Below are 18,488 nucleotides of genomic sequence, written 5' to 3'. Positions count from 1 at the left end.
TCTTTATCTTGTGAATGTTTCAAAATTCATTTTAATGTTTAATAAAGCCGAAGAATCTGCTGATTCAGCAATGAATATTGATCGCGCCCTGGGTTCCTTCAGGAAAACAGAATTTATTGCGTAAAATAAAAAGAACATTTGCGTTACCTACATGTGTTTCAGGAGCCTTGCTTTAAAGCTTTTCTCATTTTTATTTGTTATTTAATTACACAAAAAAACTCCCTTTGTAAATTTTTGTGACATTTTTTATGATCCTCGATTGTTAAAGCATAGCTTGCGGCACACAAATAAAGGTGAAGGTTTCTTATTTTGTTAAGAGATAAAAGTGTTGTGTCCACATAATGTACTTATTTTCGGAATTAAATTCCTAACGTTTAATCGGAAGAAATCTTTTGATGCATTCTCTTTAAAATGACAAAAAAAAAAAACAAACATGGTTCACCCAGTTAGAAAAAGTTTTTCTTGTTTCGGTAAAGTACAAAAACTCAATTGACCGTTTAATCAAATTGAAGTGTTACAGTTTTGCTTTCACTTTAAACTTCCGCTACGGAACTTGTGTACGCCACTACTTTTCAAAACAGCTGACGTGCCGACAGATAGAAACTTACATTTACTTTGTTACTCTGCAAACTTCATCAATTATTCCATATTTCGACAGAAATTTCCTGACCACTCATTTACCGTATACGTTACAACACCACACGGCAACATTCACAGCATGCAACAGGGGTAGATTAGGACTTATTAATGAAGAACGTGACCACTGTGGAGCATTACAACATATTATGGCCATTCCATGGAGACAAGCCTTATTAACTAAACAGTCATCACGCTAACATTTATTTCACACCACCATAATTCGCGCCTGATTAAAAAACTCACCCAAAACTTCCGGAGAGGTCCTCTTCTTCTCCCTAGCCATCGGGACCGACCTCCTGTTCATCGGGTCGCGATTCCTCCCTCCAAACTCCCGCCGGGGGAAGGTTATCAAACTGCCGAACTGCTGGTTATAGTCCTTTCTTTTTTTCACGTAGTACTCGATCTTCTCTTTCTTCCGGGGCACGGCACTGTCTTCGTCTTTTTCCTTCAAGTCTTTGGTGATGTCTTCTTTGCTGAACTTCTCGAGCTCGTCGGGTCCCAACAGGGAGTGCTTGCTGTCCGACTTCATCTTCTTGATCTGACACTCGATTTCTTCCAGCTCTCGATTGGAATCTTTTCGTTCTTGCTTTTGTACGATGTTGTTCACTTTGATTTCTTTGAGGCCTTTCTCGAACACCGTTGCTTTTACAGCAGGGATCACTTCGTGGGCACTGGAGAGAAAAGCGTCGCACACTTTGCTCTTGATCATGACTGGACTCTTGCAATCGGATTGTCTCGTTTCCAAAACGGGTTCGACAAGCAAAGGCATGTTCGGAGTTTTCACAGTTTCGGTGTCGTCTAGGACCACAGGCTGAGGCTCCAGTTTCGAAGAAGACAACTGATTTAGAGACTCCTCGACATTAGTCTTGATGTTGTACTTGACGGGGGAGACGTGAGTGGTGATCGATTCACTCAATTTTTCTACAGTGTCTTCTAACACTTGAACAACAGCCTTCTCTAGAGCCTGCAAATCCAGCACATTTTCTTGCTTCGGCTTGCTGCGCTGGTTCTCCAAAGAAATCCTTCCGAATTCTTGCTCGACTTCTTTCTCGAAATCTCCGATGATCTGTCGAGATTCAATATTGTTGACCAACTCTTCTTCAGTTTTGATGTTGAGCTCCACCTTCTGAGCGACGCTGATTTCCGTGTCTTCATCGCTCGTCTGGTTGGAGTTCCCGCTGGAGTCCGAGTCGCTCCTGTTGCCGCATTCTTCATGTATGTTGAAGACCGGCTTGTCGTAGAACACCTTCTGGATGTTCTCGACGCTGTCTAGTCTGTTGACGCTGTCGATGTGGTCAATCTGGTAGTCGGTGTCTTCCACATTATTGTTGTTGATATTGTTGACGTCAGTCTTGGCCGTGCTCAGCGATTCGCACTCGAAGTCGTCGTCCGTGAAGTCGGTGTCCGAGGAGGCCTTGATGCCGTAGTCGAGGGTGTGGGCGAGGTGCTGAAAGCCGGGGTAGTTGGGGTTGACGATGCCCCTGCGCTGCAGCGCGACCGTGCCCCTGTTGCTCAAGTTGCTCTCTTCAGAAGAGTCGGAATCGGAGATGTCGAAACCGCGATCCTCATCTTGGGGAGACGCGTCGGCTGACGAGACGCTCTGATGGACGTCTGAAATGGAATTTGAGTTTAGAAAGGCGGCAGGAACGTGTCGGATTTGACGGGGAACAGCTAATTAATCCGAGATATTTCAAGAAAGTCGACGAGTTGAAGTTGATTTGTCTCGCGTCAGGATCTAAGCCCATCAACGTCGACAACTTTCAAAACTAAAGACGGGAGGGTCGGTTTTGGGAAACAAAGGGCTCGTTGAAACGTCGGCAAATTTTAAATTTACTCCGTCACGGTTTCTGAGAGGCGTAAATTTATTATCAAATAACGTGTTTCGTAATATCTGACATCTAGAAATATTGCCGCGGAGTGGGTCAATGTTGCTCACGGTAACTAACGACACCAATTAAAAATATCCGACCTCATTGTACCAAAGGAATTAAAGTGACAATTACAAACAATGTATGAAATATGAGATGTGGGCAACGAAGATGCAGAAAAAATTCGTTACTTAGTGTTTTAATTGTAACGTAATACGTAAAGTTACTTTCTAACCTAATTTTATTTCGTTAAAATGTCAGACGTTCTTGTGTCATTTTCTACGCTGGAAAAATGTTGCAAACAATTGAATTTCCATAGGTTGCTCTAAATATAAATTTATTTGAAGGCCCGTTATTTTGTGCAGTGTGTGAATCTACGTTCATTAAATTGTTTAAAAATAATAATTTGTATATCAAGACCGCGAAATCATTCTTTACGTACCTACCGAGAGAAAAATTGTCACCGAGGCAGCAATCTCGAGAATGTTAAATAAAAGATTTCGCGGCCAACGAGTACACATTTTTTCCAAATTTAAATTGAAACAGGTATATGCAACCAAAAATACTTCCATGCATCCAGAGCATCTGAACGTTTAGATTTATAAATATGTACGTCCAAAATCTCAAAGGCTTCTTTGATCTAAATAATTGTTGATCGCACGGTATAGCTTATAATAGATAACTGCTCGGTAGCAATTTATATTCGTTGACATCCATGGGAAAATGATTGGAAAATGCGGAAACACGAGGAAAATGTGTCAACTTTTGATTTATATTATAACGACAAGCATATAATGTACGTGCTGTATAGGGTGCCATACGAACGTAAGTTATGAGGATAGCTGTTCCATATTGTATTTGATCGGAGGTGACTGTGTCGGTAATGCATGGAAGTGAAGCGTCATACTTTTTCCATGTCACAGTTAATTCCTGAAATTTTTATAAAACTCTCCATTTTGACAAACCTAATGACCACGTTTCACGCTGAATTCTGGGCACAACGCAATAAAAAGCAAAGAAATATGAGCATTTTTCATTACAATAAAACCATAAAGGAACGGAAATATGTATAATTCTAGATAACACGAATTATCAAGTGTCATTTCCATCCGGTTTTGTGCGAATTTCACCTGCAAAACTTGCAAATTATACTCATCCCGCCGCACACATTCTGTATGGAAATACATTTAAAATTTCAACATCAAAGGAATCTGTAATTTTTGTTGCGGAATTATTTAACAGAATCGAACAACCAGCAAAAACGTGCAGGTGTTGTAATAATTCCAAATTTATTTTGCGTCCCACACAATTGTTGAACGTTTTCGCTACTTGCTAATTTAAAGCAAATACATTTTTGCAACGCAGGTCAACGCTTCTTTCTACCGATGGCAGTAAAATTTCACCATTACTTCGAATTATTTTTAGAACAATGCTAAACACTTCCGTTTATTTGCGGAACTGGTGCAAAACCGACCTGATTTTCCGCGATTCGAAATTTTAACATTCTTGTGGAAAATGCCTGCTTCATTTGTTGTAGAGAGTGAAACTCAATTAATCAACATTGAAATTACGACGTGAACATTCATAATCGTTTCCCCGAGTTCGTAGAATTAAAAGCAGGAATTTGCTGGTTCCGGTTTAAGGTGTGTTATTTGAAATCCGCCAGAAAATTAATTTTACAGAAGTTTAATTAAGTTCGTTCGGATTGTTAAGCAGCAGATATTGACGAATTGACGTTTAATTAAGGAATTTTTCGACTGCCAGTTGCCTATCTAAATCACAAAAACCACCAACAATACAGCAGTGCATGTTGGGTTGCCTAAATCCCTACACCCACTTGGACTGTCTTATTTTTTTTCTTACCTTCGAAATCTAGCAGACTATCATCTGGCGACGACTCCGAATAGATGGAGGAGGCGGTGCCGTGCCTCGTGGTCCTTAAGGAAGCAGCCAGTGTGTTGTTGATATTGAGCAACTGGTTTCTGTTGTTGGCGTTGTTGGTTAGCTCCCGCTTCTTCGTCCGCTGAGAAGGGTTGCACCATTGCACTTTCTCTTGGGCGCTGTTGATATTATTCAGTGTGTCATTAGTACATCCCGTGAGCTCGTTGCCGTCATTATATTCAGTGATGTCCTCTGTTGTGGCTGTGAGATTGGAAGTGAAGTTGGTAACGTTGCTGTTCTGCACGGTATTAATCCGTTTAGGAGAGTTTAATATGTCGTTGGTGTTGCCATTATGAATGGACAGTGGTCCGTCCACGGACTTCAGACGCATAGTTCCTTCCTGGAAACGAGACCCCCAATTAGACAACGAACAGAAACTCGAAAGCTCGGTGCAAGAACCGCATCAAATTGGATTTAACACTGTTACAAGTGTCCAGATTCATAACTTGGCGACCCCGCAGTTTACTAACCACTTCTCGTCTAACCTAAACAAACAGAAGCTTGTTGCTAAGATTTAGATATGAAAGCTCGCTACTCCGTTCCTCTCGATACTCGTTTTCGGGCAAGAATGCGCCTCAACTGAGTAAATATTTAACATTTGCCCTGGTTTCACAGTTCTAATGTTTATTTTATACGCGAGCAGCCAGCCATTAATTTTTTATAAGGGAATTCTTTAAATTAAATTGCCTCATGAACTTTTAGTGCAATTGCGATGCAACTTTAATTCAGACATGGATGTCGTCGCTGTTGTTTCATAAGGAATTTCCAACTTTCGCCTTTTTAATTTTCACAGGTAATTTTAAAGTTTTCACCTCTAGGTGAAATTTATGGGACACACTTTTACGATCGTAAAAACTTGTACTAGGTTCTAGCACCGCCGCTCCAATAAATTCTTATCATGCGTTAAGAAGTTTGCATATTTTACCGAAAAACTTACAGACACGTTATAATTCTCGCTAAACTTAGAACCATTATTGTGGAATCGCTTGACGCCTACATCAATCTTCATTTTTGGAGTTGCGATCAGTTTGTTTTTATCTTGTGTCCCCGTTCAAGTTTTTCATGGCGCTTTTAATTAATTTTCATTCTTATAGAAATATGCAACAGTTATTTGCATTTAAGTAGTAAATGCTAAGAGCACTGGTTGCAGTAAATAACAATAAATGTCAGAGATCTAAAAAAATTTATCATCGTCATACTAACGGGTGGGCGTGAAATAATGAGAAGCTTGTTTGTCACAGTCTGGTAAAAAATAAATTATAAGTCATCATTAGCTTGACAAATTCAGTAGCTATATCCGGACAAATATTCAACGTCATTAATTACGGTGTAGTAATTTTTGATCGAGAGTGTTATTATCGAAAAAAGAATAATTTCGCCAACGGGTTTATAACGAGCGTTCAAAAAAATATAGGGTCAAGTATGTAGTGTGTAGTTTTCTGTCTTTTACAAACGCTATGAAAATCGGAAAAGCTCTCGTTGTTACTTTTGAAGTTAATTTATTTTGCAAAAGAAATAATTTACACCAGTGCTTGCCTTTGAAAAAATTACTTTCAACATCTGTGGTTTGACAATTGATGAAGCTTCCCATACGTTAACGGAAACAAAAGCAAGCATCAGACCACTTGATCACACATTCTTTGAACACTCTTTAGCCGACCTGAAGATTTATTAGACACTTCAAAAACGAAATCTCAGCACGTAGAGAATTTTTTGAATAATTAAAAAGTAGAAATCGGAGTTTCTTTATAAGAAATTTCCAAAATTGGATAAACCATCAGCTTAAACCCCAAAGAACGGCAAAAAATAGTGGTAAGCCCTGAAAACTAGGATTATGGTATTAATTTTAATTTAGTTTGAAAGTGGTGCGTTTTTACACACCATACACAGTAATACCCACATAAAATACCTAATTCATCGAAATATTTTAGTAATGATGAAGAAACAGGCATAATTTTTGTCAATGGATAACATGTCAGAAAATGAAGGATACTACAACAAAAAAAAGATAGCATATTTGAGAACATCAAAAGTAAACATAAAGAAAAACAGAAGAACATTTTTATTAGAATGATTATTTTAATGTATTTTTCCAAGATAACATAATTACATAACATTTTTGATTTGCAATGCAAAAATTTCCGATAATAATAAATAATGCGGAATCTGGAAAAGTGCCCCGAATGCTTGCAGCATTTCCACGTTGAATGGCAAGGGAAATCCTCTCAAAAAGGAATTTCTTTGATTTTGAATCGCCTATTTTAATTGATTTAGATATTTTAGGTAAAAGTAAGGTGAGATTCTGTAGGCCTAGAAAGAAATACAAGAATAGTATTTTAACAGAGAATACAATACAATCATAACTATGTGATGGGATTATTGTTACTTAAATATAACAGCCTGTTTAGTTTACGTTTCGTTGTTGGTGTTGCGCAATTGTGAATAAATCAAAGACATCACTTTTATCTGTTTTCTTCTCCTAAATTTTAGAGTTACGATTGAGAATGACATTAAGAATATCTGTTTCCACATTTAGTAATTTTTTATTTATGTCTCATTTTACGAACAAAGCAGAGACATTTTATTGTTCCACAGGACTCTTGCACGTCGTCGACGATTCTCCTCCCGTTTCATAATTGGCTAATTTTATTCATTTTCATTTATTTATTAATTTATTATTATTATTTATTAATAAATCACTTGTTAAAAAGCGACCGTGGGTCAGACTGGTTCTTTTAGTCTTTGAATTCTACATCATAAACAAATGTAACATATCTGACAATATTGGATTGAAATGCAAACAGAAGTCTGAAAAAAATATTTGTTTTCGTTTCATTATTTTTTAAAACGAATAACCAAAAAAACACTTTTATTAAGCACATCTGATGAGTTTCAATTTTCAAATCTGTTTTGCTTTCATTTTTGTTTAATTTCGTACTGGAAATTAATCGATTCAAAAAATTGTTGACTTAATACAATCAATAAAAAAAAAATAATTACATGCTGCTGGTAGAACAATATTAATTCATCCCGTACAAATACAGGGTGACTTTGAAAGTTGCGCAGATATTTTAACCAGTGGTAGAACTCCACAGCAGGTAACGATTGAGTCAATAATGTCTTATACAAATGTTGATATTTTTCGAAAAAAGGGTCTAAAGCTTTTTCAAAACACGTTTGGGACTGAATTTTAGGAAAAATTGGTAAAAAAAAAATCATAGTAGACTTTTTTGTTGTCATTTAATTCAAAATTATGTAACTTTGACAAGAATCTAATTTAAATCACAAATGGCTTTCACCGACCTGGAGAAAACCAATATGGTTTTGATCTATGGCGAAGCCCGTGGAGATTCAGAGCTAGCAGGGTGAAAGGTTTCCTCAAAGGATACTACTTCCCAATGCACGAATCTTTGTAAACGTTATGCAACATCTTCACCACTTCGGGCGTTACAGTCTTTTTACTGTCTTGTTTACAAATTTTAATGACAGAAAAACTTGACATTTTAGGTTGGTCGTACGTCAAAATGGCCCGCCAAATTTGAAAATTTTCAGCGGTTCCCAAAAAAAACTGATTCTTTTGTAAACCATTAACATTTGAATAAGGCAAGTTGGGTTATTTTGTCTTCTTTTAACACGTACTACCTCAGGTTAAGATATCTGCACAATTTTCAAAATCTGACTGTACATAATCCACGAGTTGTTGCAAATAAAAGCAGAAATATTATTCGTTAATTAACTGATAAGATACTTTATTTCATGAAAGCAGTACCCCTATAATTATTTAAGCGCTTTATTGTGTGATTAATTAACTATTTATCAACAAACAGCATTATTTTGTTTCAGTTTAGCAATATTAAATTTCATCTATTAAATGTGCTGTTTCAAAAGTGGTTTGTGTTTACCGACTATACCTACATTATGCTACATCCTATACAGTAGGGTGAAAAACAACTTTAATAAAGTTTACATGATATAGTGGAGAGCAGTGGATGCAGATAATGGAATTTATAATGTTGTATTTTTCTTTCAATACAGTATCATCGAAATCTTTTTCAATCAAAGAGTTTTAGGATGTATTTTCTCCAAGAAGCAACAATTTCAATTTCCTCGAGTTACAGAAATCTCTTTTACTTTGTAGTGTCAGATTATCTATTTGGAGCAGTTACTCAGACCGGTTGCAACTCGGAATAAAATTTGATCCGTGACAACTTTTCATAACTCTGTAGCATTAAATTCTCCGGAAAATCCTGCAACTAATACATCTAGTAGTTTCGAACAAACTTTCCGCAGATTTCACCCGACGACAATCCAAAATGAAAAGTCTCATTTTGCATAAAACGAAACCGATAATTTTCGTTTCGCGGAGAATTATGTTTCCCGGTCGACAGCCCCTCCAGCTGTGTTAATAAATTTTTGAGGAGACACTTCTGAACCGATAGTCCCGATCTAGCTCTGATTTCTCTATCTCCATTCCGGTTGGCTAAGTACGAACTGGCCTCTTTCCAAATCAATTTATTGTTGACCCACTTCCGTCGGAGACGAACCCTTCAATTAAAGCTCGGCGTAAAAAATCCGCTCTCTAATTATGGGTATCGAGGGCGATCGAGCTCGGCACATCATATTTCATTGTTCCCAGGGAGCAAACAAATGTGGAGGTAATTGCCTTAATTCTGACTTGAACAAGATTAAGCTGCTTAAGTTTCTTTTACAAGCAATTTCAGGTTGAGCTAATTTATCGGATAAATAAATTGAGGGTGGTGAGTAAAGCATGGGATATAAGAAGGGGGAGTGTTGCAGTGGCGACAGCGGCGCCGCAGGCAGCTGATAAATCCCTAAAAGCATTACACTAATTAATAACACCGCTTCCACCTTCCACCAGCTTCTCTAAACATATCATCCGGTTGTTGACTCCTTTATTGCTTTATGAGTGACGGGCTCTTTTTATTTTTGTGGATTCCTACAGCTGGACGACGTTTTACGCCCCATCCCCGGAAACGTTAATAAATAAATGGACTCCCGCAACACATGTAATTACAAATGAAGCGACTTCTTTTTGTTCGTTGGCTCCAGAAGCTCATTTTTCCCTCAAAAGACAAATTGGAAAATTATTAGATAAAATATTAACTCGATCCTATTTAGTTGTAGCAGCGCATAATCAGCCCAGATATTATTTCATTTTTGACATTTATGATTGTATCAATAAAGCAAAGACATGACTTTTTTGTGTTGTACTAACTATTTTATTGTTCTGGCCGTAAATAACCGGGAAGCTTTTTTTACAATACCTATAGTATTTTTTTATTTCTTATCATTACATATTACAGTAAAGAGAGCATTTTAATAATAAAATATTTATGAAAACAAGGAACAAAATACTAATTGTAAAAAGTGAGGTTAGATTTAAACAGCTGATCCGTGATCTACAATCCGTGGTGCGTTCACAATCGACTCTTCAACGCCAACTTTGAGGAGAATATTTACGTAATCTTTTTTTTTGGAGGGAAACGAATCGTGGCTGTGCTATAACTGAGCCTCCGACTGGACGTGTTATCACCGGGTGTGTTCTTGGGGCATTTCCTGTTCAAATTTGTCTACGGTAATGCGTCCCAATATTTCTATTATTTCCTGGAGGAGAATTCCAATATCTGTGTAATATCAGTGGGCGATCAATTTTATTTTTAGACAATAATAAAAGTGTAGGCATAAACACAAAGCGTGGGGGTGTCAAGACGTGCCCACAGCCTAGTTGCGCCGCTGCCATAACCTGCTAAATATTCATTCATAAGACCCATCTGCATGAAGTGTAATTATTCAGCAATAAAACGACTTAACGGGGCGGTTTATGGGGGATCAATCGCGTTAATGGGGTGTTCCGGTTAAATAATTAATTTCAGCTATTGTCGAAAGTTGTAGATTTCGTAATTTTACAGCGAATTAATTAAGCGAACAAGCTCCACAGGTATCCGGCCGTGTAAAAGCTCAAATAAAATTTATGACAATCGTAAATTTCGCTTGTCAACTAAGCCGTAGCGGTAATAGCTGCAGAAGTAGCGGAATCGATTCGGTTTTTAAAAATTCAAAGATCTGTCAGAGACGGAGGAGGGAGATGGATGTGTGGTGTGAAATATTTAAGCCGAACGATAAATTTGCCATTCTGAATAAAAATGCCCAGATGAACTCCGCCCTTAGATTGTGGAGCCGATATGCCAGAATGGACATTGTCAGAAGACCGTTGACCTTTCAAACTGCGGTCAATTAAAAAGAATGGGGCGCATTTGCACGTGTGCGACGCCGATGCTTGTGTAAATTACCAGGAGCGGCACTAACGCGAATCGAAAGATCGCCAGGTCCTTCTAGGACTCTTCGTCTTCGCAATGCGGCTGCTCGTGAAGCTGGGAGCGTTATTAATTTCTGTTATTAGACGATGTTTAATTTTGGTTATCAAACTGACGTTGGATATTTTTCAAATTTGTGTACAGGAGAGGTCGCCTAAAATTAATTGAAACGTCAACTCGAGTAATTTATCAAAGGGAATAAATTGTAAAAACAAATCGTAGCAAATATGACCAGTTGACACGGTTTTGTGTTTCAAAACCGTTGATTATTCAAAACGGAAGCGGACTGCGAGTCAGTTCAAATTGTTAAAATAAATAAATCTGCGATTGTGTAAGCTTGAGTGTACAGAATGTTTCCGTTAAATTTGATAAGAGCGTTTGACAGCGTTTACCTTTTCGAAGAGTCGATTATGAACGCACCACTCTTCAGTATGGAGAGTAAAAATACAAACAACGCAAAAAGTGAGGTTAGACTCTTCAACGCCAGCTTTGAGGAGAAATTCAAATGAACCCTTAATATGTAGATATACAGGGTGATTCACGAGGAATAATGAGCCCGGCGGAATAGCAAATGCAACCCACAATACATTGCAACAAAAAGCCGGACATCGAAGCGGTAAATGTCCGGGTTTTTCTCCTGATGAATTGCGGGTTGCATTTTCTATTCCGCCGGGCTCATTATTCCTCGTGAATCACCCTGTATGTATTTGAAATTTATTTTTTTTTATTTCATTAAATAACGATTAATAAATTTTCCCTTTTTATTATTATTCACTATTTTTAAATAATCGGTCCAAAATTTTTAGTCACAGCAAAATGTCTAGGGCACCAAGGTTTTAAGAAATCCATTTTTTGTTTTGAAATATTACGTTGTTACAATTGATTTTTTTTAATTTGCACGACATCATGTTTCTACTCGGTCAAATTCTACATAAATAAAAATTAATTAATTCTTAACACCATTTACCAATCAATATGAAAAGTATGAGCAGTTTCTAAAGAAAAAAATAACAATCAAAATCTGCGATATACCTAGAAAGTGATTCACGAGTAATAATGAGTCTAACAAAATTTGTGATGCAACCAACAATACATGTCTTCCACATAATGATTTTGATTAAAGTTCATCAAGTAGCCTTTGAATTTTTCACAACATTGTAAGTATGTCTTAGAAGATCAACGACAAAAGTTAGGTTAGGACCACATTAAGAAGTGACATTTTTGACTACATTTATTTTATATGTAATGTGGTGCCAGGTTATCTATCAAAAAGGTTTATAACGAGAGCAGGACATGTCTCTGGATGTTTGGTAACATTGAATACGATTTTGGCATCAACTGAAAGTTGAGTTTTAAAAAATGATTTTTGAAACATTTAGACAGTTCTATTTATCAGTAAGTGTAAGTTAAATTAATGTACTTAATGCGATTCTGGAAATACACTTGAGACAATAAAACTTAAATGAAATCTAGTACATTTAAAAATCATTAAAAAGCCAACAGTGGTGTAATATTGATTTTAGATTTAAATTTCCTATTTATATCTTTATTATGAGTAGTTCTGTAGTTTTTTGAAAACAAGCAAATGACAAAAGAAACTAACCACCAGAATTCAGCGACTTGTGTATACCACCTACCCACTCTTGTTTTTATTGTCATTGTAGGCTTCACTTGTTGTAAAAATAGATTAATCCTTTGTACCTTCTAGATCAATACGGATAGTTTTCACGTAAGGGAGGGACAATATTATTCAGATTTCAATTACGGAGGCGACTTGTTGGCGGCATAATAATCAATGACTGCCAGCCAGCATTTTGTTACTCCAGAACAGCACCACACCAAATTTCAGTGCTTTTAATCGATCGAAACATTTCCGACAAAATTCCAAAACTACAAAAAACACCCACCCCCGATTTCCATTCAATAAGGACACGAGTAAAAGCTGCAACAACTGTGTCGTGTCGACTAACGGTTAGTGTAATTTGAATTTAATTAATAAATAACCGGAACGTATAAAGCTTAAGGGTTAAATGCATTCGGAATTACGGCGGTTAATATACATTTCAAGTAGAGCACTAAACATACCATTTTCATTTATGGTCCATCCAGCACCACAATTTCGACGCATATTTACGAATAGCGGAGCGGAAAATGGTTTCACACAATCATGTAATGGGCCTTTCATGCAGTGTAATTTCGCCACATATGCCCGACGCTTGATATTATTTATACAAAATTTATGAAACACAAAGATACGTTCAATTTTATGGATGAATGAACCGTCTAGCGAGCTTGTTGAACTAAAACTGACGAGATCGCGTGTGACGCACCATACGAACCCCGAGTGTCGTAATATAGCTTTTCGGTGTTGGAAGCTCAGGACTTTATTTATGCCTTAATTGCGGCGTCAAGTGGGTGACTATCATGCGTACAATGTTTGACCTGGAAAACTCAAATTTTTTACATGGGCTGTTGGTACACGCCCAAAAAGTGGTCCCGCTGCTGTCTTTGCCTCGAGTATTGACCGAATCTTTTTAAACCTTCTTACACTCCATCATAGAGCCAACACAATTAAATGAATAATCCATCTAAACGCAAACATATCGGTAACAACAAGTTCAACACCCTTTAATTTTTTTCATCAATAATATAGCCGGTTTATTTGACTACGAATGTGGGCGGGGCCTACAAATTATCATTTACTATTCAAAGCGGACCTGCATAGGTGTCTCTGATTTTTGTCCTCCAGACTACATTACTATCACAAGATCACAATCTACTTTCAGACACAACAAATCAAAGTTTGCAGTGACGCTTCTACAAATATAAAATAGTCATCGCCATTTGTATTTCTAGGCTGTCTTCGCTTAATTGACGTTTGTTATCATGACCGTATGATAAAGCAAAGACATAATTCTGTTGGTGGCGGCACAATACACTTCTGCGATACTTGTGAATTATAAATCATTTCTGCCCGGCTCGACTATGTTATTAAATGAAATGTAAAATGTTTAGTGATTTATTGGTCGTTAATTATGCTGTGCATTAATGAAGGTTAACTGCATATTTAGTCGGTACAAACAAGCTTTAAGCTGCTATTGTTCGTGGTAAAAAATAACGTAAATGATGGTAGGTATGCACAATCAGGACAAAATCAAATTATTGTTACAGAACTTTTAAATTTTGACAATTAGAGTTTGTTTTAGATTTAATTAAAGATAGGTTGGACATATTTTGTATCTGCTGGAAAGCATGAAAGTAATGGGTAGAAATTAAAAATCACGTTGGATAACTGACATTTATGCATTTATGCTTTGAAGTGCGCTAAGGTCAGAAAACCACTATGAGGTGAGAATTTTATTAGTTTACATGTAGCGCTGTGTTGATTTTCTCATGATTGCGTTTTTCTGGTGAGGTGACTTTTCGTGCTGTCCTGAAGCACGGATTGTGTCCAGACATTTCTTTGTTAACAGTGAATGCGAAGAAAGAATGTTATTGATTACGTAAATAATATGAAATTCATACCGAAGACAAAAATTGAATATTTGATTCACTCCTCGGCTAAAAAAGAAGGCAGTTTTATATCTCCGTTTAAACAGTAAATGATATCGGGTGAAATGATATTGGCGTTGAAGAGTCGATTGTGAACGCACCACTTGTCAATCTGCACACTAAAAACATAAACAACGGAAAAAGTGAGGTTAGATTTAAACAGCTGTGATCTGTAATCCGTGGTGCGTTCACAATCGACTCTTTAGCGACTACTTTGAGGATAAATTTAAATGAACACCCGATACAATAGAGAATAGACTCTGTTCATCTTTTACATTTTTTGTTGACACAGTTGTAGACTAGAAATGCTCACTAGTAAGCCTCCATGATTGAAAAATAGAGGGAAGTACTATAGGGGATGTCATGGGATGTCCATTAAAGACATTATAAGAGACTTTGTCTCTTTCGATCTAGGAGGCCATGATTATCCATCATTTCGAACAAATCAAAGAAAATATGAATTTTGAAAGGCGTGCGAGGGTTTTACTTAGTTTAACCGTGTTTTACACTGTATTGAAGATTGAGTTCTTGTTTGTTGTTGATGTTTAACGAAATATAAATTTTCATTTACCATAACCTCAATTTCTTGTTTGATACTGTTTTCTAGTCGTTGCAGCATACCTACCAAAGCAGTAATTTTGAACGATTCGTTATTGTGTGTTCAACATTAAAGGGTGAAATTGTAGATTGTAAATTATTCAAGTGCAGTGGGGGATGTAGGGCGGATCCCCTTCGGAAGATCCATTGAAATTTATTTTAAACAATATCCGACCCGAAGGATCAGGCAGGGCCGCTCCGGTTTAATTGATGTGCAATCTGTGGCGAACATGTGCGTTTTAGGGAAAACATAACAATACGAGCCATTAAACAAAAAAGCGCGTTTCCATAAAAAATAGTTATGAATTCGGCCATTTTTGCGTTACGGTTCCCGTAGAAAAAGCGCATTTCTGAAGCGCCGCACGTATTTTCGACCCGAACACAGAACATTGCATGTGTCTGGTTCCAGACGCTCGGCATCGCGGCGCCTCTAACGGTTATAGCCCTCCCCGAGCTAGGCCTTTCCAGGACAAATGAGTTCGCGACTATCGGGGATGATATGTGGTACATTATGACGACGCCCGAACGTAATGACGGCGGGACTTTAGCGAGGTGACAAAAGGATAATTTGGTAATTTAAAATGGAGATGCGTTAAAATGGCGAAAATGCCGCCGCCTCCTCGCATGACCGAGGCATGTAAATGGAATGTTTACATTAAAGACGCGGATGCCAACGGCGGCGACATAAATATTTTATAAATATGCCACGTATTTTTAGAAGGGTTATAAAGTTTACACTTCACCCCGACTTGGGGTGTTGCGCTACAAATTTCCACTAATCTGTAGTAACAGAACGGGGACTTGTAAAAACACCCATTTTATACTTCCGCAGAAGATGAGGGCGGAGCCAGTCGCTTGACTGACGTGATGTTAAAAACGATAACAATGCATTGACTACATAGATTCGCACGGGGTGCGGGAGTCGAGGCGTCGAGGGTAAAGCTGCGAGCAATTAAAAAGCTTTTACGGCTTTCGGCTTTGTGAGTGACCTCAAGGATTGCCGTTCGTTCAACCACCTTAATTTTGTTCATAATACGTCACAGATTTTTTTCAGGTAATCGATTCGTGTGTTAATGAACTTAATCAGCGGAAACCAATACCACAAAGTGGTCTATTTTAATAACTTCACATGTAAGAAAAGCTTTCAGGAAACGTATTACTCATATTATCAGAAGAACGTCAGATTTCGATTTCTGGCACGAAAATTACTACGCGCGTGATTTTTTTAAATGGGAAAGCTGATTGATGAGGGCTGCTTGTTTCGTGGAGCAGAAATAAAATTTTCGTTTCAATTTTTTACACAGAAAAGAAATAACCAATTAAGCAGGCAAATTTTCATACGGTTAACTAATTTTTGAATAACAAAATGAATGAAAATTTTATTTTTCTATATTTTTTTAAGTGCCATTGCGGAACCGTTGTCTTCCGATCTTGGCATTAGAAACGTCAAATTTTAGATTTGTGTTCTGATGTTGATTGTTTTTCCAACAGTAAGCGTAAAACATTAGTCATGCATAAAGTGTCTTTTTTTGACTCATAGAATTGCCGCACTCGCCTATGGCTCGTGTAAAAAGTACTACATGCTTTATGCACTTGTTGCATCAACTACAAATATTCGGTGATTTAGATTTCATTCTTATTCGTTTTTATCTTTTGAGTTGTTGGAAAGAAAATATAAAATTTCACGTATTTATTAATCCTTAAGTCCTTGGAAACTGTTTCTCAATAATCCTTTTTGACGAAACGGATTTAGCATGAAAAATATTCTTAGATGAATTAATGAGTGCCGTGACAACTGCCTAAATGTCAATAAATTCGCTCTCTAATAAAAACGCGCCAAATGTTGTTGCAAGTGCTTCACTGCAATCCAATGGTGCTACAGAAGTTAGAAAACGCAAAAAATGGACTATGGAAATGAACAGAACATAAAACACAAAAAAGCCAAAATGTGGAGGCGAGACGCCGGTAATTATGTTGATAAGCACTGCACTATTACTTGATAGTATTATCCGTAATAGTGTATGTACTCCGGCAAAATTGCCGTGCCGCCGGGTGGAGGTGGGATACGGAAGACAAACAAACGACAAAACATGTTTTGGTCGTTTTCTTGTGTTTTAATAGTTATCAATAACTACATAATTGAGGAATTAATCATTCATTTTGTAAACTGTATCCCAACTTCAAAGGATTGTATCTGTTATCGTTGTTATAAATGCTGTAAAATACAACAAACAATATCTATAAAACATGAAGACTGTTGAATGATTCTCATTCAGCACAATAAATATCATTGACTCGTTGTAGAATATTTGATTTATTATTTCTTAATACAAGCACACCGTCGATAGTTTGTATTTCTTAGATATTTATCTAGCGAATACGTAATAATAAATATACATAAAACATAAAAATTACAAATAACAAAAACTTATTAATTTATAATTTAATATTAAATAAATTAATCTATGTACAACGGCTTTTAATATTTAAAACAAGTAATAAAGTAAGGTACAGAAAATAGTAAGTTATGTTTGTACTAATTACTATTCGTAGTGTAAACAGTAAAGTAATGGTTTGTCACTGACACTGAATTATTTCCGATAATGGCGGCAGTTAAATGTTTTATTTTTGAAAGAGTATCTCATTAGTACTTAAGCACTAATAAGATACTTTTACGGTAATGGTTACAAATGTGTGGCGTACTATCTGTTACTTTACGTACTATGCATTTAAACATGCTATTTGTATTCCATTTGGGTTTATTTACTTCTTTGCCGTCAGATGCTTCTTTAATTTACATTTTTACAGCGTTTCAACAATAGTTATTTGTATTACTAGGCCAAAAAGGGCACTTTTGCGAGTGCGAGTAAGGTTTGTGGGCCGAGGCGATAGCCGAGGCCTTCAAATGTGAGTACTCGCAAAAGCTTTTCTGGACGTGTGCTAGTATTGTTTTAGTTAAATATTTCCTGCCGGTGACACGAACAAATCTGCCTGTTCGTTGATTTTGATTTATGAAAATATCTCAAAGGGTGTAACTACAGAAGGATATTATTTAACGAAAAGTATAACTGGTTGCATAGTATTCGAAGCAACAACACGAAAGTGGTCGTAGTAGTGCAATAAATTTCTGATCCCGAAGAGTACAAACCTCGTTGCACATCCATTTTGATGTCACGTAGTGAAAATAAAGTAGATAATAAAACAAATGTGAAATTAAGGGCGAAGGAAGAGTTATTACAACGTTTGCCGTTATAGTTTGCTAAATATTTCATTGAGCACCGAACTGCAAGAAATGGAAACAGTTGAGCTATATTGCTTCGTCTTATCAACGGAAAATAAGATTGAATCGAGTGCATTAACGTAACAGCTTTAATATTGAAACGGAACGTAATTGCACTTTGACACGTTTTACAACGTGAAGAAATAAGGAACACGTGTCGAATAACGATTACACAGGATTACGGTACGTAACGTAATTGTTTTAAACTGTAACTCACAAAATTGCCTTATTTGAAGAACTTTGGATTATTTTCAGCGAAACTTGGCCGCTGTGTGA

General features: G+C 36.8%; 1 protein-coding gene across 4 annotated transcripts in view; it reads right to left on the bottom strand.

Annotated features, from left to right (window-relative positions):
• Schip1 (Schwannomin interacting protein 1) overlaps positions 1-18,488 on the bottom strand; it is a 132,548-nt gene that overhangs the window by 13,434 nt on the left and 100,626 nt on the right. For 3 of the 4 annotated variants that reach the window (XM_069048709.1, XM_069048707.1, XM_069048710.1), the window contains 2 exons: positions 4,371-4,788; positions 883-2,250 (listed from right to left, as the gene is read on the bottom strand). In XM_069048709.1, coding sequence (XP_068904810.1) covers positions 883-2,250; positions 4,371-4,779 — 1,777 coding nt within the window. In that variant the 5' untranslated portion in view covers positions 4,780-4,788. Of the gene's footprint in view, positions 1-882; positions 2,251-4,370; positions 4,789-12,868; positions 13,108-18,488 lie in introns of those variants that run through there. The other variant, XM_069048708.1, reaches the window with a different exon arrangement.

This window comes from Tenebrio molitor, chromosome 5, assembly GCF_963966145.1.
Source record: "Tenebrio molitor chromosome 5, icTenMoli1.1, whole genome shotgun sequence".
NCBI lineage: Eukaryota > Metazoa > Arthropoda > Insecta > Coleoptera > Tenebrionidae > Tenebrio > Tenebrio molitor.
Note: the sequence above shows the minus strand (reverse complement) of the source record. Positions and strands in the feature narration are given on the sequence as shown.